This window comes from Corvus cornix, chromosome 4A (assembly GCF_000738735.6).
Source record: "Corvus cornix cornix isolate S_Up_H32 chromosome 4A, ASM73873v5, whole genome shotgun sequence".
NCBI lineage: Eukaryota > Metazoa > Chordata > Aves > Passeriformes > Corvidae > Corvus > Corvus cornix.
In genome coordinates, this window is record NC_047058.1 from 7662903 (window position 1) to 7690439 (window position 27537).

The 27537-nt window shown below is 45.3% G+C and overlaps 2 protein-coding genes across 3 annotated transcripts in view; one reads left to right on the forward strand and one right to left on the reverse strand.

Moving 5' to 3' along the window:
* Positions 1–9788: 9788 nt before the first annotated feature.
* Positions 9789–27018, forward strand: POF1B (POF1B actin binding protein). 2 transcript variants are annotated; one of them, XM_039572345.1, is made up of 15 exons: positions 9792–10152; positions 15291–15329; positions 15727–15828; positions 16917–17090; positions 18051–18181; positions 19167–19194; positions 20034–20108; positions 22308–22400; positions 23061–23174; positions 23329–23481; positions 23593–23703; positions 24321–24449; positions 24733–24806; positions 24896–25010; positions 26057–27018. In XM_039572345.1, exons 1-15 carry the CDS (start codon positions 9817–9819, stop codon positions 26060–26062), a joined length of 1680 nt encoding a protein of 559 aa, XP_039428279.1. In that variant the 5' UTR covers positions 9792–9816; the 3' UTR covers positions 26063–27018. The 2 variants fall into 2 exon arrangements, with proteins under 2 accessions (XP_039428278.1, XP_039428279.1); XM_039572344.1 differs by lacking the exon at positions 26057–27018 and having other exon boundaries at positions 9789–10152; positions 24896–25141.
* Positions 21355–27537, reverse strand: part of ZNF711 (zinc finger protein 711) — a 29678-nt gene continuing 23495 nt past the window's right edge. Inside the window, exons 12-13 of the transcript XR_005604727.1 lie at positions 23494–26272; positions 21355–22694 (exon numbers count right to left, since the gene is read on the reverse strand). The gene's annotated coding sequence lies outside the window, so the exon portion shown is untranslated. The remainder of the gene's footprint in view (positions 22695–23493; positions 26273–27537) is intronic.

The following is a 27537-nucleotide window of genomic DNA, read 5'->3' on the forward strand; positions in this document are numbered from 1 at the left end:
CCTTTTCAGCCTCAGAGATTCCTTTCCTTTCCTTGTCAAGGCAGGAGTTCTGACCCTGACATGCTTTTGCTCTCTTGGTTTATTGGTTTATTACAGTTCAGTTTGTGTGGCTGGGAGAAGCAGGTTTAGCAATTGTACACAGCAGAGATTGTCATGGTGCTTTGTAGTTCTTCCTCTTTCTCTTTTTTCCAAGACTGACAAAGAATCTTTACAATATAAATGAAATTATAACAGTCATTCTTACAGGCTTGAGCTGTCCCATCCATAAAAACACCCTAATAAATGTAAGCCCACACAGAAATGTTAAAGGACAGAGACAACATCAGGATGTTGGAGAAAAAACCCCAAACTGTTGTCACTAATACTGCATTTTCCTTTGAAATAACTGTGATAGGCAAATTCAGAGTTTGTAATTTCAGCTCAGAAATTCTAATCGGTGAAGCCAGGACAGTTTTTCCAAGTGGGAAGGTGTTTAATTCACTGGGCTGGGGGAATGATGGTTAAGCTCATTTGACAGAGAGCTCTCTCGTGTTCAAATCCTAGAATGAAATTCTTTGCACGTGTTTATGCATTCGGTGAAATCAGAGGTCTTTGTACTGTGTTTACTGAACAGCTTTTATGAGATATAAATACCAGCACATTCTGGTGGGTTTCTAACAAACAGAATGGTCTGCTCAGCCCCAATATGGTCCTGTGTTAGAGCAGATTGGATGGTACCCTTCGATGATGGGAAATGCATTCAAATTCCATCCAATGGCATGTATGGCTTATAAATTTAGAGAGGCTGTGGGTGTAGAGAAGCTGATTGTATAGCATTATTCATTACGTGCCTTATATCAAGTTTTGGCTCCTATTCTGTTCAATGATTGCACATTAGCATTCTTCTTGATCTTTGGTGCGTGACGCTTCCTGCAGAACTGGTTTGAACTAGTTCTCCTGCTTGAAGAATATTCTTTCTTCTGCTCCTGTCATTAGAAAAACTTATTATTGATAGTTGATGATTTTCCAGAACTCTTCCCAGTTCCTAAAGCTACAGGCTGGATACTCACAGACCAGCCATGTCTCTGGAACAGCACTGGTAGGTGGATGGATGAGGGGCTGATGGATCATTTAGGAAGAACTCCTGATGTCACCTTCTACTTTGGCCACAGGTAGAAGGTTGTCCTGTGTCCTTCTGACTGATCACTTGGGTTTGCAGCTGACTTGCAATTAAAATAATGAGGCAATCATTGAGCTCTGGGAGTGATAGTCTAAATTGCACTGACCACAGAATTAGCAGCTTGTGAATTAGGAGCTTGTGAGGAGCAGAGTTCTCTCTCTTCACTCTCACTGTCTGTAAAGCACATGCCTCTTTCTATTACACTGAGTTTATTTTGGCCCCGTGCTCTGTGGTGTAAAATGCTTTCATCCTGCTTTGTGGATAATCTTCCTTAGAGACAGAGAAATTGGGCTGCAGGGAATGGGGGAACATCTTTTCAGATACAGTTATATGGTTGTTTATTATTACTATTAAAATAATAATAACAATAAAATTAATATTATTATTACTACTACTATTACTATTATTAGGCAAGATTTTTACCAGTAGCTTTATGAGCTGGTAAGTGAACAAAGCCAGGTATGGCACAGACCATCCCCTGGGGCAGAGCTGGTGTCTGAAACATGCCACCTCTTATTTATCCTTCTGGTTTTAATTTAGAAAAAAAAAAAATCCAATATTCTTATCTTAAAATAATACATCTTCTTTTTCAGATGGTATGGAAGCATAGAAGAGCAATACCTGCCTTGCAAAGGAAGTAAAAACGTCTCAGGTTGATTATCTACAGCTGTGTCTCAAGTGAGGACCATTCTCACTTCCGGATATTCCCAAATATCTCATGTTGCCATTAAGATTTTATGCAAACAGGGCAGTCTTGAAACAGCCTCCTTTAGCTTCAAGTTTTTAAGCCTCTCCTAATTGTCCTAAAACCGAACCTGTTTATGACTGAAGGTCCTACTCGCTCCCTGGTCCAAGAGCAGCACAAAGTAGGGAAGTGAGGTGCTGATGAATATTCTGAGATGTTTGTCTTGGTTTGTGAGGGTCAGGGACTGAAGTGACTCCACAGGAGTGCAGACATTGCTGCAAATTTCAGCTGCCTTCAGGTCAGGGCCATGCACAGGTCTGTGGACACCTCCTCACCTCTTTCAGCACTGCTCCAACCACCAGGATGGAGAGAACAAGGGTCTAACATGACTCCTCTCTCAAGAGATGCAACTTAATTCCTGGTTAATAAAAAAAATAATTTATCTCAAGATAAATTGAGATGGAAAATGTGTCTTTCTGAACACCAAAAGGTGCTTCAGGCAGAATGGAGCTGACATTTCACCAATAAGCTCCAGAAGGTGCTGTAGGAAGGGTCTGTGTTATTCCATTGTTTCAGGACAAGAGAAACCAAGCGTTAAAGCAGACTCTTTAGAACTGAACTAATGCAGCAATAGCACATCAGGCAGAGAGAGGCTTGTTTGATGTCTCTGTGGTGGTAAGGTGCCTTTTTAGCATGTGTATACCTGACAAATTATGCAAGTGAAGACTCTTCTTGACAAATGTAATAATGCACAGATAAAAATAGCAAAAGAATAGTAAATACAGTAACAATAGTAAAAGAACAATTAAGTGTGAACCAGACAGCAGAAAGCAGAGCAGGAAAGCTGAAGTATTACCAATGTGTGAATGAGGTTATGCAGAAAACACAATCTGGTGGCATCTTAGTGAAATGGAAAAATGTTTAAGGAAAAAGTACATAATCTGATATAAACATAAAAGCACTAGCTAATGGAGATTGCAGCAACACACGGAATGTTGGGACTGTGCACGTGTAGACTCACATACCTATGGAAATCATCAGCAGTCCCACAACAGGGAACCCCTTCCGAGTGCTGCTTGCTCAGAGCAGCCAATATCCAGGGATGACTGGAAACCACTCGTTTGTTACGCTTCTGTAAATGAGGAAACAGAAGGCAATTAGTGAAAGCCAAGACTCTTTAATCTCGCACTGCTCCGTGGACTTTGTTCTTGCTCTGGAGCTTTATACAGACTGTGTGAGTATAAAGACCTACCTGGGAGGAAGGTGCAAAGTATAACCTTGTTCATTATAAACAAGTAACCCTCCATATCCATAGGGTGTTTTAAAACATCATTTACAACCCAGCTGGATGTGGCTGTCTGATCCAGGAGGAAATCTATAGTAGTTGAGAAAAGAGTAATCTGAAGGAGTGGTTAAAACTACAAAGTGCTTTGAGTCAGTGGCAATAATCCCCAAAATGGTGAGCAGTATGTTACCCCACTGTGTGCCAACATGACTCCTGAAATGTTAATCAGGGTGAGATACTGAAGTAAAAAACTTGTGGGATAAATGTTTGTGCTTCCTAAAACTGGGTGCATTTTACTGGCTCGGGGCAGTGACTTGTTTTGCCAGCAGCATTGCATAGGGTTAGCTTTACTGGGGTACAATTAATTCTTACATTCTAGTTTGGGGGCAAAATAGTTGCTGTGCTGGCAGAGTAAAGCAAGTCAGAGAATAGACAGGTGGAGCTGTGTCAAAATAAAAATTCCGTCCTCAAAAAATCCAGCAGCTCTGGGTTTAAACTGCAACTGTTCTAATTGTGAAATCAAAAATAAAATCAAAATACACTTTTGGCTGGAATGTTTTGATTTTGACTCTTTTCCAACTTGAAACATAAATAAAGAGTAGTTATAAAATTAAGTGTAACAGCACACGCTGTCCCTATCAGCACAAGGATCTTACTTTTGGAAGAATAAGTTAGAACTTGTCAGGTGGCTTGTGGGCTTAAAAAAAAAAATCCAAACCACCAAAAATCATACAACACGATCAGGAAACCAAATATTCATCACTTTACAAAATGCTCCTATCTGAATTCTTTCTTGTGCTAAAAGGTTTTATAAGATAACGAAAACTTTTATGCTCAAATGGGCAATAAAAGCCATAAAGCCTCCCAGTAAATGGAAGTTCTCATAAACAAAACACCAAGTCCTATTTAAAAGAACTGTTTCATGTTTACGCTGCCAAGTTGCTGATGGTGCATAAAGTTGTACTCTTAATAATGAGCTGGGTAGAGGAACGCCCAGCATCCAAAAATGTGTTACCTCCTCAGAGATCTGCATTTTAATCAGCTGATGAAACCGATGTGGGAGGATTGTCAGGAGCTCTGGTTCTGAAATCCCAGAGAAGCAACTATCGATCTTATAGATTTTTATAGAAAAAAAAATCAGCTTGGTTTCTTGCTTTCTACCTGCCCAGTAAGAGACAAGTCAGAAACATAAGCTTTCTCAAAAGTGGGAAGGGCTCAAAAGAAATAAATTTTCAAAATTAAATTCTGCACAATGTTTCACTTCAGCAAAACCAAAAGCTTGTTAAATTCATCCATAACCTGGAAACTTTTCCATGTTGCATCAAAATTAAACAGCATAAACTCTGCTCACAGAAAATTGAAATTTCAGGCATAAACTGTAGGAATATATCAAAACGTAGGTCACTCCCAGAGAGAGGAACTATGAAAAAAAACCCCCAAATTTTATGACAAAAACATATATGTTATAATAGATAATATATTTAGCCAAATATTATGGTGGAGAAGAAAAGGTCTATACGTCCCAACATGAGACAACGTATTTCAGTCAGCCTCTCTGGCTGCTACATCAGTAGTAGTAGTGAGTAGTTAAAATCTCACTACTAGTAGTTAAGTAGTTAGTAGTTACTTACGGTCTAGTAGTAGAAGCAGGTTAAAATAGCCCTGTTCCAGTTTCTGTGCCCAGATTCCTCAGATATTCAGGTATTTTGTTCTAGTCTCTGTATGCCTGTGATACACATTGACCAAAGAACTGTTCACTACACTTGTTATTTTAAATTCCAATCATCCTTCATCCTCAGCCATAGAAATTTCATAGCAGTTGAATAATGGAAATGATGATGCATCAGAAATTAAGTATATCTTAAGGCATTCTTTCATCTTGAGAGGTTTTCGGATAGAAAAACAGTTTCTAATCTATAGCAGATTTTATTTACAGATATTAAGAACTTACTCCCCCACTTTTTAATAGTTTTATATTCTAAACACTTTTCTGTGTTACGTGCTTAATAATTTCAGATTTTCTTTAAACACAGTCGAGCTGTGTCTATAACACATTTTTAGTCATGTACAAGTAACAGCAAAGATAAACTCCCAAATCCCTGTCTTGCTCTCCCCAAAACCACCAAGGTACCAACACTTATTTCAGTGTGTCACAAGCACAGCTCCTTTATCTCCTTCAATAAGGAGGATTGTTCCTCCCGCAGTCTGTCCAGGAGAGGGAAATGCAAATTGTTGCTTTGGAATTGAACTGGTTTCCTGCTCTTTGGTCATAATGAATGTAATATCTTTCCTTGGCGTGGAACTCCGGAGCGTTTAACTCACAGATCAGCTGCTCCGTGTGCTCCACGTGTCTGCAGGCCCTTTCCTTTATGAGTTCTCTTCCAGCACCCCTGAACTATAAATTAGAACTGGCAGCATAACACAGATATCACTGCTGGTGCTCAGAGGACTTTTGCAGCATCATGAAGAAAGTTTAGCATCATCTTTTTATTTTGTACTAAGCCTTACCATTGGGTAAAATGTTATATTTGTCATACAATGTTATGCTCTGAAGGGTTTTTTTTGCGATTGATATTTGTTAAATGATAACTGGCAGTGTTTCATTCAACTGAGGCATTCACTCCTTAGCATGCTGAATAAGGTCTTTAATGGGTTGGAGAAAAGTTGGTCAATGAGGGTTTTTTTGCTTGATCACCAATCTCCTGCATAGTATTAATTATCTGAAACAAAGTAAATTGACTGTTAAATAACCTCAACAATTCAAACAGGAAAGTGGTTAGAAGAAAGAAGCGACTTCTGCTTCAGGGTAAGTGCAGCACTGTATTATTTCATTTCATACCATGAAGTACAATCTTCTGAGTAGTTGAAAATACTGAGGGCCACCACAAACCCAGCGTCCTTATACAACAAAGTCATTTTATTCTGTTTTCGTACCCCATGTACTGCTGTTATACTATAATACAAAGATTATTTTTCCTCTTTAGTGGCACAGCAAAAGTAGAAGTGTATTTGCATGTTCCTTGACAATTTTAGATTATAAATCATCCTAGCTACTAATGAATAAATGCAATTTTAAAATCTAGATTTTTTTTTTTCATATTCCAAGGATTTCCATTTCTTTTTGAAGTGTATAAACTAAAACTGATATCACAATTTATTATAGGGAACATATTAATGGGATAAGAGGCTTTCCTTGACTCTTTTTGGTCTGATCATGAGCTAGTGCCAGCAAGGTAAATGAGAATCTTTAAGCCATACCCTAAACTCTGTTCAACCCTTTCTGCTCACTGAATTTTCTTACCTCTGAATGTAAAAAGGAAATTACAATTCCAAAATCACACAAGGAGCATTTCAGATCCAATCCTGCTAGTTATGCATGGTGAGGCACCTTGTTAAAATACATTTCTAAATAAAATATAAAATGATACAGCAGATAAGAAGTCATTGTGGGTGAGCCCACAGCAGTGCTTGTATGAACAGTGGGAATGATGGGCTCTGAGCAGCTGCTCTAGTGTGGGACAGGACAGCCAACTAGCGCTGTCCTAAAACAATTCAAGGGATTTCACCCCCTGTGCTTTTAAATTTTTTTCCTGTGGGAAGTAGAGCACATTGTTATTGCAGAGCCACGAACCACAAGGGCAAAGGATCAGGCAGTACCAAACCCAGCCTGCCATCCTTTCCCTCAGCATTCTGTACCCCAGAATTGCCATGGAAAGGTGGCAGATGGGGCTCCAGGTGTCGCAGAGCCAACACTCCAACACTCATTAGATGTTCCCCAGCCAGACCTTTGCTCAGTGCTCATCTGTTTTTTCCCCCTCCCCATTCACCTCCTGCTGCCCCTTTAAATCCTCTCTGCCCCAGCATGGACCCCAGAGAGCAGAATCTGCTGGTACAAGGCAAGGCCTGACTTGCATAAAGTGGGCTGTGACCATCCTGAATGATTTTTGCTATAAACACACACTTCTGAACAGAGCTCAGTTTTCCAAAGCCAGTGACATACTTGTGATTTGAACAGCAACTTCTAGACATCTGGTCTCTTGTCTGAAAATGCCTTGCATCATATTTATGGCAATTACTGGTGCTCAGCTCTAGCTGGTACAAGAGCAGAGCCCTGCAGCCAGGCTGTCCCGGCCTTTGGAAGGAGGAGAGAGACGTCTTCTTGCTTTGATTTCCTCTGCCAGGTGTTGTCCCACTGTCAGCACAGCCTGACCCAGGCAGCCCAGGGTTAAGAGGTTAATAGGAACAAAGTGGGGGCACTGAGCTATCTGGATCAGGTCAGTAGGGATGAAGTGGGTGCACTGGGCTATCTCTGCAGACAGGCACCTTCCACCAAACCTCAGGTGCAGGCTGGCTCTGCCTTCAAAGGGAGGATCACACAAACAAAGCCTCTGCTCACCAGCTGGTTCTGACTTCACTTCCAGCTCTAAAGCCTTCGTTCAGCTGAAAGCAGATTTTTATCTCTGCCTCATCAAGTTGCTTCTGGGGTGCTGCTGCCTGCCAGGCTTCTTAACCCTCTGTGCCTCAGTCCTTCAGAGGGCTTCCCAGGCCCATAAATAACGTAAGTATAAAAGTTGTAAACACTGTTTCTTGTCGTGGTCTTCCCAAGAGAGTATTTTTCTATTTTATATCAAAGCAGTTTTATTCCTTGTAGCCCCAGCTGTCACAGCCGAATTCCAGAGCAGGTAACACCCTGCACGCCACAGTGCAGCACCATCCCAGGATTTGGCTCTACAGGGAACTTGGGTCACATTAAAATTCAAAAGCTTTGTTTGAGGCTCTTTTCATTAGCCGGTACAGATCACCATGCGTGTATTGCTTACTGTTGTTATTTATGACTCCAATAATCCTCACCACATCTACAAAGCCTTCCGGAAGATGTTCCTTATTTCCATTACAATGGGATGACTTGGGGCCTGCTTTCTGCTGACCCTTGTAGAAACTTCTTTATTAACCAGGGCAACGTGCTGCATGCAGGTAACCTTCCTGAGCTGGCAAACCCAACAGTGTTTCCACATTTTATATTACAGCACCTTTTTACCCCCGAGGAGTATTACTGCAGTTTCTGTAGTTTCCTACTGAAACATAAACAGTTTCTTATGGTCTGTGTAAAACAGAGGCTGTTGTGATCATATTTTACTGCTTTCCAAGAAATGCTCTTTTTTTAATTGCTTGTGAGAAGGAACTAACAGCTCTTCCAAGCTGGTGAAGCAAGAATGAGGTTTTAAGGCAACATTTTCTCTGCATTTAGTTCCTTTGTAACCAGTGGGATAGAATTTACCAGAAATGCTTTTTATAAAAGCTCCTATGTAAATCAGGGTGTCTGTTTGGGTTTAATGCCTGGAGGAAAAGTGAAACTTTTTATATGTGATGAATATGTCTCTAGATGTCACAGTGCCTTAAAATATGGGATTGTTGTGGGCACTCACCCTAAAATCCATACCTTCCCAAATGCCTGTTGAGCAGAATTGGTGAACACTTTTTAATTTCAGAGACAGAGCTTTCAGTGAGTGGCCAGTGCAGAACAGTGCAGAAGGTATTGCTCCACCACTTCAGAGGTGTTTTGCCCTAACATGGTACTATAGAAATTTTATTCTGTGTGACTGTGCAATGTGGCCTTACAGCACAGTAAGCATGTTGGGGAAACAAACTGACAAAATTAAGAATTTCAGGTTTATCATTAAGAAGGGTATTCATTATACAAGATTCTACAATTATGTTAATGCAACATGACCTTGCAGAACAAAGTTATGTTCTCAGTTAGGGCTTGCCTGACGCTGCCAGAGGAATCCAACTCAAAATAGGCTGGGTTGAGAAACGAAGTTCACATTCTTCTCTGCAGAGTGAGATTTTGAATAAGTAACAAGCCCCATCCTTTCTAAATAAGAGCCACGTGGTGTTCCATCTGTAATGATGAGGACTGGGAATGACAGGACAAGGGGGAATGGCTTCCCACTGACAGAGGGCAGGATTAGATAGGATACCGGGAAGAAACTCTTCCCTGTGAGGGTGGGGAGGCCCTGGCACAGAGTGCCCAGCTCCCCTGGGAGTGTCCAAAGCCAAGGTAGACGGGGCTTGGAGCAGCCTGTGATAGTGGAAGGTGTCCCTGCCCATGGCAGGGGGTGGGAACGGCATGGAAATTTAAGGTCTCTTTCAATCCAAACCATCCTGGGATGCTCAGATCAGCTGGTCACTGAAGGCAGCCCGTGCTCTGCGGTGCAGGTGCAGGGATGCAGGTACAGAACGTGCTCCTTTCCCTGGCAGCTGCTGCCCCAGGCAGAGCCTCCTGCGAGCCGGCAAAGGCGACCGCGGCTCCTGCAGGTGTGAAAGGTTTTCTGGCGAAGTTCATAACCTCCCGTGAAAAGAATATTTAAGTCATTCGAGTAGCAGATAACTATGGGTTTACACTCCCGCTACACACCTTGTAAAGAGAACGACAGCAAAGGGCTTTACTGAAAGCACAGGGCTTTGCTTTTCTGCCAGCGGCGCTGGGTGACGTTTGGCTGCGGGGCTGTAATACCGGGAGCGCGGTCGGTCCGAGCCCGTTCCCGGGCAGGCGGCGGTGCCGCAGCCGGGCCCTGCCCGGGGCGGGGTTGGGCCGGGGCTCCCCGCCCGCAGGTGCGGCCCGCCCAAGGCGCGGCCCGCGCAGGTAAAGCCGGAGCGGCCCCGCAGCGCCGCAGTCCCGCCGCGATGTTCGGGGCGCAGCAGCAGCTGCAGCCACCCGCGCTGCCCCCGCACCTCCAGCAGCAGCAGCAGCACCACTACTACCGGCGGCAGCAGCACTACAGCACCCTGCCCGTCCGCCGGCCCTGCCCCGAGCCGCCGCCCTGCCCCGAGCCCCCGCCGTGCCCGGAGCCGCCGCGGCCGCTGCCCTGCCTGGACCCCGCTCCGCACCAGCAGCAGGACGGCGCCGTGGCCTACGACCGGGTGCGCGCCTACGGGCCGGGCTGCCGCCGGGTCAGCACCTCCTGCTCCTCCCGGGCCGCCTCGCCGCTGGACAGCGGGCACGGCTGCGACTCGCCACAGGTACGGCGGACACGGACCAGCCCTGAGCTGCCCGGGCCCTGGGCGCTGCTCCCCTCGCGGACCCGGGACCCGGCTCCTGCCCGGGCCCTCGGGCGCTGCTCCCCTCCCGACCCGCTCCCGGCCGGGATGAGGCGCCGTCGAAGCCGGAGCCCGACCCTGGGAGCTGCGGGTGCGCCCGGAGGGTCGGGCCGGGCTCCCCCGGGCGTGGGACGGGTCCAGCCCCGGCCCCTCCGCCCGCCCCGGGCGCTTCCCGGCGGAAAAGCCGCCGCAGCCGCTCCCCACCGTCCCTAGCTCCGCCGGGCTGTCCCCAGGCAGGGATGCGGGCAGTGGCACCGGCCCCCGCGCGGTGTCACCCGTGTCCGCCCAGCGCCGGCACCCTCTTAAGGCAGAACGCTGTTTTTGCCGGTTCTATCGCGGCAGAGCAGCGATCCCGCCGCAGGCGGGTGCTCCCTTCCCACGCCGGGATGTCACCGCGCGGCTCTGCTGACTTGGGGCTGCTCATGTAAATAGAACACGAAGCCTGTGTGCTTATTAGTTCTCTTTGAATCGATGGTGCTTAATAAGGTCCATGACTGAAGTGTTGGAGTTGGGCTTGGAAAGCCCTCACAATGCAGTTCAGCAGGTTTGTTGTGAGTGTATTCAAGGCATGGCTTGAAAGTATCGGTGGAATTTAATGCAACTGGTGTATTGAAACTAGAAACCAATAGTTTAAGAACAGATTTGACTGCAAAACCAGAAATGGAGATCAGAATTTATTCTCAACACGTTTTTCCTCATACAGCAGAATATCATTAACATTGATAGGATTGCTCTGCTATACTCAAACGGCAACGTACATTTGTTTCAAGATGAACTCTTACTGAGTTTTCTTTCCCGTGTTATATTTACCTGTCAAAAAAAAATCTGGATGAAGACCAATACAAGACCTGAATTCCTTTGAAAGCAGTATTTGCATGGTTTGAGGGCTGCCTTCCTCTCCGGCATGGTTTATGTAAATCCTGGGAAGTGAGCAAGCGGCTGGGCTACTACAAGGACAAAGAGGAAACAGCCTCAAGCTGTGTTAGTGGAGGTTTAGGTTGGATATTGGAAAAGATTTCTTCATGGAATGGGTGGTTAAACATCAGAGCACACTGCCCAGGGAAGCGGTGGAGTCACCATCCCTGGAAATGTTCAAAAATGTGTGGATGTGGCACTTAAGGACATGGCCAAGTGGTGGCCTTGGCAGTGCTGGGGAGTGGCAGGACTCGATGATTTTGGTGGGTTTTTCCAACCTGAATGAGTCTGCGATCGTCATGGCTTTGTAGGAGTTGGTTATGGCAGAGCCATTCCCTCTATCCAGGTTGTTAATCCTCTTTTTGCAAGATGTAGGGCAGGAGTGTAAACACAGGTCTCTCACCTCCCAGATAAGTGATCTGCTCAGCTAGGCTGGATGATAGTCTGAATTGCAGTTAATTAGTTAAATATTCATTGGCATAAACCCTGCAGTCCCAGGCTTCCTCTGCCTAGATAAGTATGTGAACAAGGATTACAGGCTCAAATGCCGTCGCTGCTCTATGGAGGATGTTTCATTTTCAACATCTGTTGTAGTCACTGAATCCATTATGTCCTGCTGATGAAAACTAATTTCTTGCTGAAGTGTTTTGCTGGACGAGACTTTAAAAACAAGAGGGTGTAGCTCAGTCAGGCTCTGTGTGGGTTGCAGTTTCAGTGGTGGAGAAGGAAGGCGCCTAATACAGATTATTAGGAAGTTACTAAGCAGAAAACAGTAACAGGGAAGTCAGCTAGGAGAAGGCAGAAGTGGCATGCTTGGTGCTGAATGGGAGTTGCCAGAGAGAAGCCCTGGGAGGGGTGTAGGGCATTCCCAAAGAGTGGATCAGTTGCCCTTTGAGCTGTAGGGCCACGTAAAGTGAATAATGGACTGATACTGAGCTCACATCTGTGTTTGTTGTAACACGAGAGTTTGGGGTTAGTGGCAGCCCCGAGCTGTAGTTTCAGCTCTGTACTGCTGGTAAAGCAAAGGACTGTCTTTGAGCAATATTTAATTTGCTTCTGCAGAGCTTTTGTGGATTAACAATAACAGACATCTACATCCCTGTTGATACAGTGCTAGTCTTCAGTCATGTGGCTGGGGTGTGCTCTTGTGTTTATTATGTACACTTTCAATAAGCTGGAGAGAGGGAGAGTTTGAAATTGGTGTGTGCACAGAGTACGTGTGCTGGTACTTTTTGTGATTCAGGGTTTTTTTTACTTTCTTGATGTAACTTTGTTTTGTCCTTGGAGTAATTCACAGCAAATTTTGCTCTGCTTCATCTAAATGAGAAGTGTTGAGAATAAATTCCCTTCCAGTGTGGTTTATGTGTATGAATCCCTTCACCGTGGTCATGAAAAGATAATATATGGAATGACACTTGCAAGATGTTTGCAGAGGCCAAAATTCTGACAGGGTTTGTAGGGATTTTCTGTCCATGAGAGAAATTTTGGGAGTCAGGTGTTTGTGTGGCTGGGCTCAGTTCTGTGACGTGCAAAGGGCTCCCATGAAAATGGTGTAATATTAACCAGCTCCAGGGCTGGTCTGTGTTGTAACAGCCTCAAACACAGCCTGCCATTTCCCCATTTCACCAACTGGAACTCATAAATTATGATTAGATGACTGGATTGCTTGTAATTAGCAAGACAATGTGTTGTGGATAAAGGCCTTTGACATAGATGAAATTCTTACTTTCATCTCTGTGTTGGCTGAAGCCAAGGGGAACCTGTTGAAATAAAAGTGAGAAGACCAATTGCTTCTACATAAAATTGGCTCACAGTAAGGATAAATCTATCAAATGCTTATTTTAATATTTAAAAATCTTAAAGACTGCAAAAAATATTTATGAAAGTGTTAGTGTTATCTTTGGAAAGTCTCCTTATAAACCCTATGGCAGGGGTTGGAATGGGAAGAACTTTAAGGTCCCTCCCAAACACTCTGTGATTCTGTAAAATAGACCCAGACTGACTGGTCAGGCTATTATAAATTCCAAACCCAGTCATGCCACTGAAACCCACAACAGCACTGGGCTTTGCCTTTGGAATCCCACCTTCCCCTTCCTTCTCCCAGTTAGAAAATGCTGCATCTCCAAACACTGCATCTTGTGACTGCACTGAGAGTGTCCTGAGCTATGCCCCTTGGGAATGCTGGAAAATGGAAACAGCCCGAGATCCCTTTCCATGGCAGTCTCCCCAGTGCTGGGGGACAGCTCCAGAGGCCTTGGAGGTGGCACCTCCTTGTGTGGAGCCGGGAGCTGTGTGTGGGCAGCGCAGGCTGGCACAGGCACAGTGCTTCTGCCTCTTGGTTCCCTCCCAGCCTGTGCCAGTCCAGCCTGCTTGGCTGGAACGGGAGAAAGGGCAGGCAAATCCGTGTTTGTAAAGCAGTTCTTTGAAAATGAAAGAGTTTGGGTATCTCGAAAATAAGCATAATTTTATCCAGGCAAAATATTTGTAGGTTCTTTATAATATTGAATATACAATGAGGCTGTCCTCGTGAATATTATAAAGGTCTGTTACAACTTAAAATGCTCCAGACTCCTCAGTTGTGGGTTTATTCCTCTGAGAACACCCTGGATGTGTTATCCTCTCTGGACTTTGAGTTAGTCCTGGCACATTTCTCCAACCTTTCAGCGAATTCCAAAGCTGTTGTTTAATGTTACACAACGGCCATGTGGTGTCCCTGCGCTGGAATGAAGCACTCCCTGCCATCCCACGGCTCTCCTGTGTCACAGCTCCCTGTGCTCCAGCACGGACACTGGGATCAAGCTATGCCTGCTCTGAGACTCGGCTGAAGGAAGGACCAGTGGCCATCCCTTTGTTGAGTATCTCACTTTTTAGTTCCAGCTCTGCAGGTGTCAGTGATGCAGGATTGGGCTGCAGGTTCCACCTCTGCTGCCTCCTCCCGGTGTTGTGTCCCCACACTCAGAGTCCTGCTGGCACCACTGGCACACGGGGTGGGAGCAGCACTGAGCAGCTTCCCAAGTTTCTGCAGCACTTTTAATTTTGAAATTTCTTAGTTACTTCGACTGCTACAAAAACAGTTTCTTTTCTACTTTTGTTTCTCTTTCCTGGTGCTGTTATGATTCACCCTTGGGAAGTTTGGAAAAGTGCTCCAGGCTTCCTAAACTTATCCAACAGTTGTCAGAGCTGCTCTCACCTGGCTGAGAATGTGTCTGAGACTGAACTGCAGCCACATAAACTTCCCCCTGGGTCTGGGGAAGAAATGATTCATTATGAAAATTGGAGGTTTGTGCTGTGAGGGAGAATAAACAGGATGCTGCAAACTGACAAATTGCCCAGTCCTTAGATTGGATTCAGTGGGAACTCTGCTTGTTTGGGTAAAGGCCTGGATGTGAAGAGTTGAAGCAATGTGTGATTTGTTGGAACTGGTGGAGGACAGCATCTACAATTGCTTGTAGACAGTACTGGGGCAAAACCTGAAGAAATCTATTTGAAAACAAAGCTGCTGCCAGGGACAGATTTTTGTAATTTGAAAAGGTACATCTCATTTTTCCTTCAGGAATGTGCAGATGCTCTGTGTGGGCATCGTTCCCATAGATGGCAATTGTGGAGTTGTGTGAACTGGATGTGACCCAGTGGGTTGCTGGGTGGCTTCTCTGTCCACTTCTGAGTTTAAGCAAAATCCAAATTTTCATGCCTTAGTGAAACAAAAAGAATTGATGGTGTATCTCCATCTACACCACTGAGTTAGATGTGTAACATGAAAAACTGAAAGTAAAAGAGATGGACTGGAACAGGGACTGGATACAGGAAGCCTTATCCAGCTTTGATTTGTGCCTGTTCTGCTGCACTTACAGAAAATATGGACTAATTACCTCAGACCTGCAAAGAGGGGACTGAGAAAAACCCAACTCTTAAAATGCAGTGATGGGTTGTGTCTTGCCATGCTGCACATGGGCCAATTCCTTTGGGGTGGGAAGGCCCTGGGTTTAAAACATCTCCAGGTGATTGTGGCCAGTGGATCCCAAAGTATTTTCTGCCAATGTCCATAATCAGATTCCTTTGGGAATCTGTGAAGGCCTGAGCTCTGCCAGGAAAGGTGTTAGAGGTTGAAGTGCAGTAATCTCTGAAGCTTTTTCCCTTCCTTGCAGGGCACCATTCGCAGGATCATTATCGAGAACCCGGATCAGGTAGGGAAACTGTGTTGGAGTTCCCTCAGCTCCTTCCCCAGCTGCCTCCACGGGGCATGATAAACACTTTGAAAGCACACAGCTCACACCTCTGAGGGTGAGAGATGGAATTATGAGGGATTGAAAACACTGCAGAATGGCCAGTCAGGCTCCCACCTCTCAGCACCTAAGTCTTCATTAATATTGATTAACTACTAACTGCTTCTGCTGTATTTATTTCGCACAGTCCCTATGCAAGCACAGCCACTTTGTTTCCAAATGGACACGCACTCAAATGTACACATCCTAAAGGACATCTCACATGTCTTTAAATTACCTGGTTTTGGTCAAAATTACACTAATCCTGAGTTTGCTGTTTGACAAGATTTAAGGATGTTTTTATTTATGTGTTTTACAGGAGCCATTATCCCCTTTTCTTAGAGGGGCAAACTTCTGTCCTGGAAATAATGTCATCTATGAAAAGACAATAAGAAAATATGAGCTATTAAATCCCCTGCAAGTAAGCTGGGTGTTTGTATTATCTCTTGCAAAAAGAAAATTGAGGTGGTAGCAGGAAATTGATGTTTCTGGGTTGGTTTGGTTCTGGGTTTTTGTTGGGAGTAGCTGCCAATCTGAGAACTGCCTTGTTGTGATCTAGGACACATTCTCAGAGTAAATGAAACAATATTTAAGGAGAGCAGAAGGTGGAATGTTTGCCATATTTTTCCTGAGAATTTATTTATTTATTAACAATGAAAACTGCTTTGTATCTCTAATACTGTCAGTCTGTATCTGAATAGTGACTGTGAATTAGTTTCTTGCAGTAGCTTCACAACAGAACAACCAAGATAAATTTTTGGAAAAAAAAAGTTAAAAAGACAATTTTTTTTTTTTACTGACTCTTGAAACAATATATATTTGGCAAACTTGTCTGAAATTTCATCTTAAAACTGGTGTTTTGTCAATAGCAAAAATATTGCTCCATTTTATTGCTCTGAAGTATTTCCAACAAGAAAAAAAAAATTGGAATTTAGCATATCTCAGAGTGATTTACCTGGGGGGTTTTTAACTTCATTTAAAAAACCAAAGTATTCATGGCACTCTGGATTTTAGACAGGTGAATTATCTGTGATGTCCAGTCTCTGAAGCGGAAAAAGGAAAAAAAAAGTAATTATAAGTAATAGCTTCTTTCTTTCTGCAGATGATGTGCAAAGAAAAGAATAAAAAATCATGGAAGTCCTGGAAACTATAGTTCTGGTTTTTGTTAAGTGGGGTATGTTTAGATTTAGGTCAAATCAGGAGTGTAGTTTTGAAGGAAATTTTCATGTGTAATGGGACATCCACCTTGGGAAAGGTGTCTCTCCTGTGCTTTTCACTGGCAGCTTCTAAAATTGGAGGAAAATGGTGAATTATGACCCTGGAGCATAAAAGTGTGAGGCAAACTCGCTTTCAGGTAGGAATAAAAAAAAAAAAAATTATTTGGATTATTAAAACATCTGAAACCACCACCAGCCTTGCCAGTCACAGACACATTTCATTCGCTATTGAGGTTCATCTCCCACCCCATCCAGACGTGTCCAGCACTAACAAGTCCGGTTGTGTCCGCAGGAGAGGCAGTTCCAGGTGTGCCAGGCGGAGCAGTGCCCGCAGTGCCCGCCCGCCCTGCCGGTGCCGGTGACCCAGCAGTGCCAGCAGACACAGACGGGCAGCGCCTGCGAGCTGTGCCCGGGCAGCGACGAGAGCCGGGGACACGCCGTGAGGAGGAGCACGGCCCCCGAGCTGGTGAGAGCTTCTTGCTTTGTTCTTAGGCAGGGAGAAAACTCTGGGAAGGAAGGGTTTTATGTTTGTGCAGGTTTTGTTGGAACTCTCAGCACCACAGCCCTGGAACTAAGCAGGGTCTGTATGTCTGTCTGGAACTGTTCGAGGTTTTGTCATGTGCTGTTGAGGGGGGAAATGGCTCTTTGAGGTGTTGTATTTCTCGTTGTCACAGACCTGTGCTCAGGTGTGCACTGACTGAGATCAGCCCATGGTGTTTAACTGTGCTCAGTCTCGCTGGGTTGTTTGGTTTTGTTTTTCTTTACCCATCAATTCAGTCAGGTTCCACCTGTCAGTCTGTACACACAGACTGAGGGATGCACAGCTCTGCCTCGAGTTTGGGAGAAAACACACTTTGCTTTATAACCTCGACAAACATCAGCTCAGGATTCCTCTCCTCCTAGGCTGATCAACCAGGGCTTCAAATATATTTCAATTTGATGCAAAAGTTGTTGACACAGATTCACTGGAAGCACAAAAGGAACTTCCTGGTATAGCTGTAGCCTGTTAGTGCAGCTGGAGAGGGAGTGCAGCAGGTCCCTCCTGTGCACCCAGTTGGTGTTTGGGTGACAAACACCCTGGGGACCTCAGTGTCAGACCTGTGCAGAACCTTCCAGAGCCTGACACTCCCATCAAGCAGCTTGGGACACTCAGCTTGGGCTGATGTTCCTATAGAGCTGATGACAAATGATGGCACTGCTCTGGAAGCAGGACTTAGTGCCTGTTGTTCTAAAGGAAGTAATTCCTCTCTGTACAGTTTGTTGAAAGCTAGCAGACATGGAAGACTCACCACCAAGGAAAGTGTAAACAAATTGCAAATGTCTAAGAGCAGCCAGACCCAAGTCCATTCTACCTGTAGCATTCTCATGTTCAGCTTTCCTCCCGAAGAAGGGATCCTGTTCTGATCTCCTGCCTGTCTCCTGCCAGGTGAGCTGCCCCCAGGACAACCCCGAGCAGCTGGACTGTCGCTTCTTCGGGGAGCTGCTGGCCGAGCTGCACCGCAAGAGCACTGACCTGTACAGCTGTTTGCTGCAGCACGTGGAGAAGATTGGCACAAGGTATTGCCACTGGATCTGTCATGCCTGTGTCCCAGACATCCAGCACTGCACAGCTGACAGGGATGGTGGTGCTTGTGGATTGGTTGTACTCTTTCTTTTCTTCCTGACAGCTAGAATTGACTGGATGTTTTACACATTCATCTGATTTGCAAGTAACTGAGGACATAAAAATGCTGTGAGCCAAGGAAATTTATTGAATTTGATGCTTACGAATTGTGTCTCACACGTGTTGGTCCACTTGAGCAAACAAGTACTTACAGCACATGCTGACATATATTTCATGATACAATTGCTGTGTCCTGAAGAAACAACCCAAATGTCCAAAGTTCCTCTGTCCCATTGAAATGTTGTTTCAACATGTGTTAATGGATTAAAGGACAGCCACCAGGCATAAAGCTCAGTCTCTACACCCAAATGAACATTAAGCATGTTTTCTGCAGACCATCTGTGGGAAGAAGTGAGATTCAGAGCCTGCACAACCTTCCCCCTTCCCTCCCAATCGCCCTCATTCTTCCCCCTCACTCCTGGTCTCGTCTGGTGCTTTCAAGGGTTACTGAATAAGGAAAGTGGTCCTGTAGCAGAGGGAAAAAGGGAATTTAACCACCACAAAAACCCTGACAGTGCCAAGTCAACACTTGGGGCAGGGTATTGCAGCAGAGTTGTGGGCAAACCATTATCCAGGCAATTAAGGGAGTAATTGGGTTAACTGACCATAATTTGGATAACTGCCCAAAGAACTGGGGACTGTCAGCCTGTGTTAGCTGTGCTGCTGTAGGACTCCGGTCTCCCTGGGAATTCCTTGCTGGAGTGGTGTTTAACAGTCACTGCCTGGCACCACAGAGGGAAGGTAATGACTCTTGAGCTGATAAAGGCCCTTCCTTGCTCTGTATTGTCCATCAATCTTTTAGTGGTGAATGTGGGCCTGAATCTTGAAAGTTCTCAAGCAGCTTTGTGTTAACAGATCCTTGGATTTTGTGTTTTACAGGAACCACGACATCGAGTTAACATGCCAGGTAAGGCCCAGGCTGTCCCCTGACACTGGTGGGGGGGTTCAAGCAAATTAGCCAAGCCAGTTGCAATGAAGGAGGCTGGTCTTTGTTAGTTAATGGCTCCTGCTTGGCAAAAAACATTCAGAGCCTGAAACCTACTGCCAGGCAGGTATAAATGTGATAATACTGAAAGGAAACTTGAAGAATTCGCATTATTCCAGTATGAGAGTCAAATTTTGGAAGTCTCTCCTGCCAATATGTCTCTCCTGCCAATAACGGTTTCACTGGAAAATGACTTGCACAGGTACCTGTATTTTCAGAATGTTTTTTTTGCAAGGGCTCCATCACTCCCTGGCCTGTGAGTGCTGCTGAGCAGCAGGTGCTGCACCTTTGAAGGCATTCAGTGTGAATGGGGCAGAAATACCTGTTCAGGGCTCACCTGAAGGAAGCAAATGCCACTGAATCCTGGCAGCATCTCCTGTTGGTCATCTGGGGTTTACTGGCAGCCCATTCACTGGTCAGAAACACAAGGCATTTCCCCACCATGAACTGCTGGGAGTTGTAGCATCAGCTGTTAATCCCTGAGAGAGGATTGGTTTGAATACTGCTTTTAAAATAAATTTTAAATTTAAGGATTTGAATATATGCTTCATGTATCACTTCATCTCACTTTGTACATGCCTCACATATAAAAGACTTTGGAAGTTTTCTGGATAGACTTTGATCTATTTTTGTTCTTATTTGCCTTGTACTGAGGATGTTTTTCATAGCAGAGCTGTGTAATTAATGAAGAAACCACATTGCTATCTACCAGGCAAAATTCTTAATCAAGATGTCTCCCCTTTCCTCCCTTCTTTGCTTAGACTGAAGATATTGAGGAATTAATTCCCAAAGGACTGTCTGAGGCAACAAAGCAGCAGATTCGTTATCTCCTCCAGGTATGGGAGCGTGGCAGCCTGTAGGAACTGGGTGCAGTAGGAGTTGGCTCACAAGGAGATGGGACTTGGTACATCACACACTTCACTCTGCATTCCCTCATTCCACTGTTTCTACAGTAAAGGGGGTGGAATGGTGGTGTTAAGGGAAGTGCCAGCTGGACCCACAGTCCACTTGTGTCTTTTAAACTGAGCTTTACTGGGGCTTTCCTGCAGTTTCACTGGAAACTCTTGGCTTTAGACCACTGAGAGAACAGAGACCTTTCATCTTTCTGTTTTGTGTATTAAGGCTTTACTTTAAAAGCCAAACACAAATAGGAGGTGCTAAAAACAGAAGCAGAGCCTGAATCCCATGTGCACACAGCCCAACCCCATGGCTGGGCACGGAGCAGGCAGGGAGGGGTGGGGAGGGAGCTGGAGAACCAGACAGGAGGACAAAACCCTTTACACCTGAACCACAGCAGCAATGGTTCTGTTTGTTGCCAGATGCCAAAAGCACAGCTCAGCACTCAGAGCTGCCTTTGCCAGGCAGGAGTGTCAGAGCAGGATCCAGGGCAGCCTCAGCAGCAGCGTCCTGATCTGGGCTCCCTCAGGTAGGGGGAGGGTGATCCTACCAGGGAGCTGCACCTTGGAATTACTTCCTGGTAAAAAAAAAAAAGTCCATTGGAATGGAGTTGTGAAGGAGCAGCCTGGACTGAGTTTGCAGCTGCCCTGCTCTGACCTCCCCAGTCCCTTCCACCTGGACTTATTCTGTGCTTCTCTTACAAGGAAGATGGACATCAACCCCCAAATATTCCATGGCCTCACGCTGGCACACTGTCCCAGGAGGCTGGTTCAGCTCCAGGTGAAAAAGCTGGAACAGGCATTTCCTGTTGTCTATGTGTCCAGCTGGTTTTATACCCACACAGCTGTGATTAAAAAATGCAGCCAAAATGGTTTTTGGGGAACCAGGTGTTTTCAGGATACACCCAGAGTGTTCCCAGACCCCTTGGCCACTGGGACAGAGCTGGGAGGGAAGGGTTTGCACAGCCCAGGATCCCAAGTTGGGAATGCCCAGAGGCTCCTCTAAGGACACAGAGAATTCCACAGGAAAAGCACATGGCACCTCTGGGCTTTAGCAACCTCTAGCATGAAGCGATTGCTGAGTGGGGTTTTCCGTACACTTTTATAGTCTAAATTTCACCATTTGACTCAATTCCTTCTTTCAAACTACCCTGTAGTGTATTACACAACAAAACCAACAAAACCATACAGCAAAAGTGAAATTCCACTTTAATTAGAACAAACAAAAAGTTGAGTTACACTAGGAATGAAGGCTCAGTCACACCACAGCACAGTGGGGATAAAAAACTGGGCAAGGGCCAATCCCCATACGGATAGAGAGCTCATTCTTCCAAGTTAAGGGAACATGCAGGAGGATTTCACTTTTGTCCAGACAGTAAAAAACCACAGTTTTTGCACAGAATATTCAGCCCTTCCAGGAGAGTCACAACTTGAGGAGTTATTTTGTGTCCTTTCAAAGTCTATTCTTCTTCTTTTAAATATTATAAATGTATCATGAAATGCAGCAATTTATGCTTTCACCTGAATCAATACACGGCTATTAGAGACATTGAAATTAACATTCCAAAGGAGAAAAGTGTTGGGCTGTGGTCACTTCTGGTTTTCTCTTTCATCCAGGTGACTCCTTTCATCTTTGGGATCTTTTTCCTTTTAAAGGGAGGAGTTGGCTGTATGAGCTTTTTCAATTTACATTTTTAAAAATGTTAATTAAGTTCCCTCACCCTTGAGCCCAAAGCTTTGCCAGATCTCAAACATGACTCATTCCCCTTTTCAGGCAGGGCAGCAATTTCTAAAAATCAGTGTAAACACAAAGCTTTGAAAGCTCACACAGTAATTGTGCAATATTAACAATTTATTTTTCACTTTATTGGTGTACAAAGGCGCAGTTCCTTACTCTGTTGTTCCTTCCACGTTAACAACGTTTTCCTGTGTTACAAGCAGAAATTGAACAGTGGCATTTGCAGAACAAAGTGCAATGAAAATGTTTCTTGTAGAAACTGTGGGCACTTCAAAGGATGTGCAATGGTTTTAGAAGTTATGTCAGCTGTAAAGCAGTTTCTGTTCTACCTCTTGTCAGGCATATTGTAAACAAAGCTGCCTAATTAATCCCAATTACCCTTTCAATTTCTCCCCTCCCAGATGAGAGTGACATCGGACAAATCCCTGAGACTTGTGCTTTCCACGTTCAAGAATCTGCGTGAGGAGCTCTGCCATTTGCAGGATGACCTGGGGGTGAGTCCTGTTCCTCACTGCCCATGGCTCATCCAGCTGTTCCCAGCTGGCAGCAGGAGCCCAGGGCTGGCATTGCAGGCTGTGGCTGCGCTGATGGCAGTGGCTGCTCTGTCAGTGCCTCGGGGGGCCTGGATGGCCACGGGTGGCTTGGTCAGCTCCAGGGGTTCTCTGGGCTTCAGCCATCCCAGCTCTGTGGCTGTGGATGCAGGCAGCAGATCATTCCTGTTGGGGAAGCAGCAGTGTTTCTCACACCAGCCCAAGTCCTGGCACTGCTGGGAATGTCACAGCATTGTCCTGGAAAAGGCAAAGTTGAGGGAGAAGGAGTTTGAACTTGAGCCCAGAACAAGGAGTCTGTGCAGTAGGCTTAGTTTTGTGGTGGGTTTTGTTTGTTTGGGGTTTTTTTTGTTGCCTTCTATTTAAATTGTTTCTGGGACAGACTGGAAGGGCAGTGTCCGGGATCCCAGCGCTCACCACCCAGCACAAAGCCACAGGCACTACAGTGTGTGCTGTGTACCTCAACCCCAGACTTTCAAGAAAGTTGAGCATTCTCTTGATTGTAAAACATCCCTTTACTAAAAACTGCATGTGTTGTACTTTATGGGAAGAGTTTACTGAAAAATTGCAGCTTTTGACTGTGAGCTTTTGACTTTTGTCCTGCAGAAGCTGGAAACAGACAATGTCTTGCTGAAGAAGGATTTGGCTTTTAAGGATTCTCAAGTAAAAGAATACGAAACAATGTTGGCTTCTCTGAGGGAGAACAATCGTCAGCAGCAGGTGAATCTAGACCTTTTCAGTGTCATTCCAGGCAGCCAAAAGAGGGGCAAGTTTGCTGACTTTTGGGTACTCTGAGTAACTCCTGCCTGCTGTGTGTATGATGCTGTTGCTCCCCTGGGGAATTCCATGTGCTCATTCCCCCTGTACTTTCCAGCAAGGGCTCAGGGACAGCACTGCCAAATGCCGCTCCCTGGAGGAACAGCTCCTGTCCCTGCGGCTCAGTGAGGGGGACAAGGACTGCCAGCTGAAGGAGCTGGAGTACAGCAAGAGGGCCCTGGAGCAGGAGATCCAGAGCCTCAAGCTGCAGGTGAGGGCTCACCTGGCTGGGTGCAGTCTGGGTCCCAGACTTGGAGGGATCAGTGCAGGAAAACTAATGATGAAAACTCTTTGTAAAATAAAAACTGGTTCTTTGCTGCAGAGCTGCTCCAGCCCAACCCTGCAGACCACGACGGACGAGCTCTCCAGCCGCTACGTGGAGATGATCAACAACCTGAGGGAGGACAAGGACAGGGAGATCCGCAGCCTCAGGGTAAGGGGCGCTGCTGGCACTGGCTGTGTGCAGGGACAGCTGCTCTTGCAGTTACAACAGCAGAGATCTACCGCAAGCACTTTTTGGGTGTCTTTGGGTTCTGCAGTTACTTAACTCATAGACAGTGGTGATGGCTCAAAACCTTTACAGTAGAACAGAAAACTGTGATTTTAAAAACACCCCAACAGTTCTTCACATGAAGAAACTAGGGATCAATCTGATTAGCAGGCTGTCCTAAAGGGATATTTCACGTGTCCTGGTAACATAAGAAATTAGTCAAAAGATGCTCAATAGGAAACAAAAATAAATCTCAGTGACAGCTGTATGTAGGAAATGTCTCTCATAGAAATCAGTAATAAAAGTGTCTGGAAGCCAATTCAACTGGTTCAGTGTTGGTTTAGCTTTACAGAGTTATAAAAGAATTAAATTAATACTGGGTAGAATTCAGTCCAATTAGCACTTTCTGAATTTACTGTGTGGCTCAGCTTCCTGATCTGAAAATGCCTGGGTCTCACTGTTGATGGTGTTAATGAAATGCCAGCCCCGGAGCCCGGGTGGGTGCTGAGGGGCCCTGCCCAGAGCCCCCCACACCTGAGAGCTCCTGCCTTGTTCTGCAGTCTCAGCTGTGCCAGTTCCAGCAGGACATAACCAGGAGAGAGGGGAGCAACAGTGACTTGCAAATGAGGCTGCACGAACTGACATCGCTGCTGGAGGACAAAGAGGCTTTTATTAAACAACAGCAAGAGGTAAAATAATTCAAGTTATTTCTCTTCTAAGGGTTTTTGTGTTTAAACTTCTATGTACTGTGCAGGTGAAACCTTACTAGGAAGTCCTTTGTCCTCTCCTGGCTCAGGAATAGGGGCTAGGATTTGTTTTAACTGAATGCTGTTCCTCTGCCAGCCTTCTGGAAGAACAGATTTTCAGACTGTTCTTTGAGATGAAGTTCTGCAAATATTTTGTTGTGACTTTATTGAATTGATACTTCAGAAAACATTACTTCAAATCAATGTTTGCTTTTGGTTTTCTCAGGAGCTCTTCAGACTGAAGCACGAGAAATTATCCGGCAGTCAGTCCCCTGGGGTGACAGCCATCATCACTAAAAAGTAATGTGTTATTCACCTTTCTTAAAAACACATCCTTTGGGATTTCCTTTATTTAGGCTCTGTTAAGCAACCTGTTCAACTCTCTGCAGGTATAGGAATCAGTATCCTATTCTGGGTCTCCTGTCTGATGACTACAAGGTCACATCACCTGTCAATAAATCACAAACGATTGTAATTGAGAGGACTGGAGAGATCTGGAAACATGTGAGTTTACCTGGAGATGGACTGTTCCCTCTGCACTCCCTAAGCGTTCAATTTAACTTCAAAGCAAGTATTTCCCAAACTGAGAGCTCAGGGATGCCCTCGTGGTAATTTAACTCGCTGCAAAAAGCAAAGTGACTGACTGCAGCCAGGGAAGTGTCCTGGCTCTTGCGAGCAGGCAGTAATTGGTGGGTGTGGTACAAATAAAACCTTTTGTTGTTTTCTCTGGCACGTAATTGCCCTGAACAAAAGCAGCAGCGTTGCCCTAACACCGGCCCTGGGGTGTTGCTGTACTGGGCAGGGAGGCAGGGACTGTGTCCTGCTGTGCTCTCAGGTGAGGAGGGATTTGGGAGGGCTGTGCTCCCTCTGCATTAGGAGCATTAATGACTCCAAGCTATTACTAAAACATACGAAGCAGCACATCCCTGAAACTCACCTTGAGCTATGGCAGTGACTAACCCAGGAATGCAGAAGAGTGGTGACATTTTAAGGAGTGATTCAGAATAAAAATAGAAAACAGGGCTGCAGAAGCTATTTCTGTTACAGGCAGTGGCTTGTGGTGCCAAGTTTGGCTACAAGGAAAAGGCTGGAGAAATAGCAGGGTGGCCAGGCAGGGGTGGTGGTGGCTGCAGGCACAAGGTCACAGCAGCACCTGGACACAACCAAGGGGGCGACACAGCCAGGAGACAGTTTTGTGACAGCCTGAGCAGATGCAGGTAGCACATCTGGCCTGCTCCCCAAGGGGGACCTTGCCTGCAGCAGGATTAGGAAAGTAGAAAGTGCAGGTCACTGGCAAAGAGCAGAGTTTTATTACTGAGCCCTAAAACTCACCCAGGTGCATTGCAACCTAGTGAAATGTCAAGCAATTAAACATCAATAGAGAAAAAGTGAAGTGTTTGGTACAGAGGAAAGACTCACTGGTCCCCTTGGACCCTTCACAAGAGAAAACAAGTAGGTAATTAAATGAGATGCTTTACAAGGAGGTAGTTTTGTTTCATAACAGAAACAGGTTTATGTATTTCTTCTAACAAGTTGCTTGTTTCTTTTAGGAATGAAAGAAACCTCTGAGCTCCAAGGAGTTCACAACCACTGAAACTGCTTTACTTTCTGCTCTTCTGCATCCAAAAAAAGGTTCAGTCTGATAGTGAGGAAGGCTGAGAAAACATTAAGGACTCACTTTTCCCTCGGCAGAATGGGATGCCATCCCTCTGTGGACTTCAGCTGTTCTTGACTAACTCCTGTTCTTCAGCCAGTCCTGAGGCAGTCTAGGAGACAAAAGGAAGACACCTGAAACCTTTTCCTCCTTGTAGCCATGTTCTGTGTCCACATGCTGAGAGTGGGAATGACCCCGATGTCAGTCCCACCCCTCCCACGGCTGCTTTCAGTGCAGAGTCATGGGCTGCATGGAAACTTCAAAAATACCTCACTGGGACCTGCTCCTTACCTTACACCTGCCTCTGTCTGGGAAGCTCGGACACAAAGGACAAAACTTACAGCAAACCCAGCTTCTGACCTGGCAAATGCCAGCAGGACCCAGTTCAGTGAAGGCTGGGCAAAGGCTCATTTTAGAGAATGTTTCTGACCTCAGAGGTGATGTGTTCTCAGCCCCAAACCAGCTGTAAGTATTTATTTGCTGTGCTTCAAATTTTCAACAACTTGGCATATTTTTATATAGAAGAACTTTGAGCTATTTTCATTCATGGACTAAATTTCCTTATCAGACCAACCTGCCACTTACAATTTCTGCTCCTTGCAGGACCACAGAAATTCTTTCAAACTGATTTGGTGTTCATGATACAGCAGTTGTCTGAGCAACACAGCACAGAGAATCACAGGGAAAGTTTGAACGCTGCAATCCAAAGGTGCTCTTTTATCGTGGGGTTCTTGCTTTGCTTTCCTGCTGCAGCCATGTAGTTCTGTTCCCAGATACTATAGACCCTAGGCAACGTTTAATGGGGAAAAAATGCTGGAGACTATGTGTAACCATGAAATAAAGCCAAGTTTAACTCTCTGGGTCATTGTCTGTCTGTCCTGGAACCATGTTGTGTGAGGGGGGAGCAAGTGGTGTCTTGTTCCTCTCTATGAATCTTCACAAGTGAAGGATGAGGGCTGCGTCCCTTTTCTGGCTGCTGCCCCCAGTCCTCCATCAGGTAATGCTGGATGTCCTGCTGGCCTTGTGCTCTTCAGGACTGGGCAAAGAGCCACAACTAAAACCTGCTGCTGCTCTTTGAGTGTGTCCAGGCTGAGAGGGGCCTGCACTTTCACCTGCCTGGGCCACCCCTTCAGCCTGGCTTTACAAGAACAGGCTTTAATTGAATACCCTCATTTGAACAAGGAGTGCCTTGCCCCTCTGAATTCAGTAAGTATTCTAGAACAGATTCTAAAGCAACCCCTCTTTCTGCAGAGCAGTGACTAAAAGGTACATCTACACTCAGAGTTACTGTGCTCCTGCCACGGGACAGGGTCAGCGTAATAAATGATTTCAGTTACATTACACTGTCAGCAAAAGACTTTTCACCTTTGCTGATCT

What these genes read in the sequence shown, in the direction of transcription:
- POF1B (XM_039572344.1), top strand. Translation starts at nt 9,817, where the DNA reads ATGTTCGGGGCGCAGCAGCAGCTGCAGCCACCCGCGCTGCCCCCGCAC. An exon ending in ACGGCTGCGACTCGCCACAG is followed by an intron (nt 10,153 to 15,290) that starts GTACGGCGGACA and finishes CCTTCCTTGCAG; the next exon opens with GGCACCATTCGCAGGATCAT. An exon ending in GGGAGATCCGCAGCCTCAGG is followed by an intron (nt 23,704 to 24,320) that starts GTAAGGGGCGCT and finishes CTTGTTCTGCAG; the next exon opens with TCTCAGCTGTGCCAGTTCCA.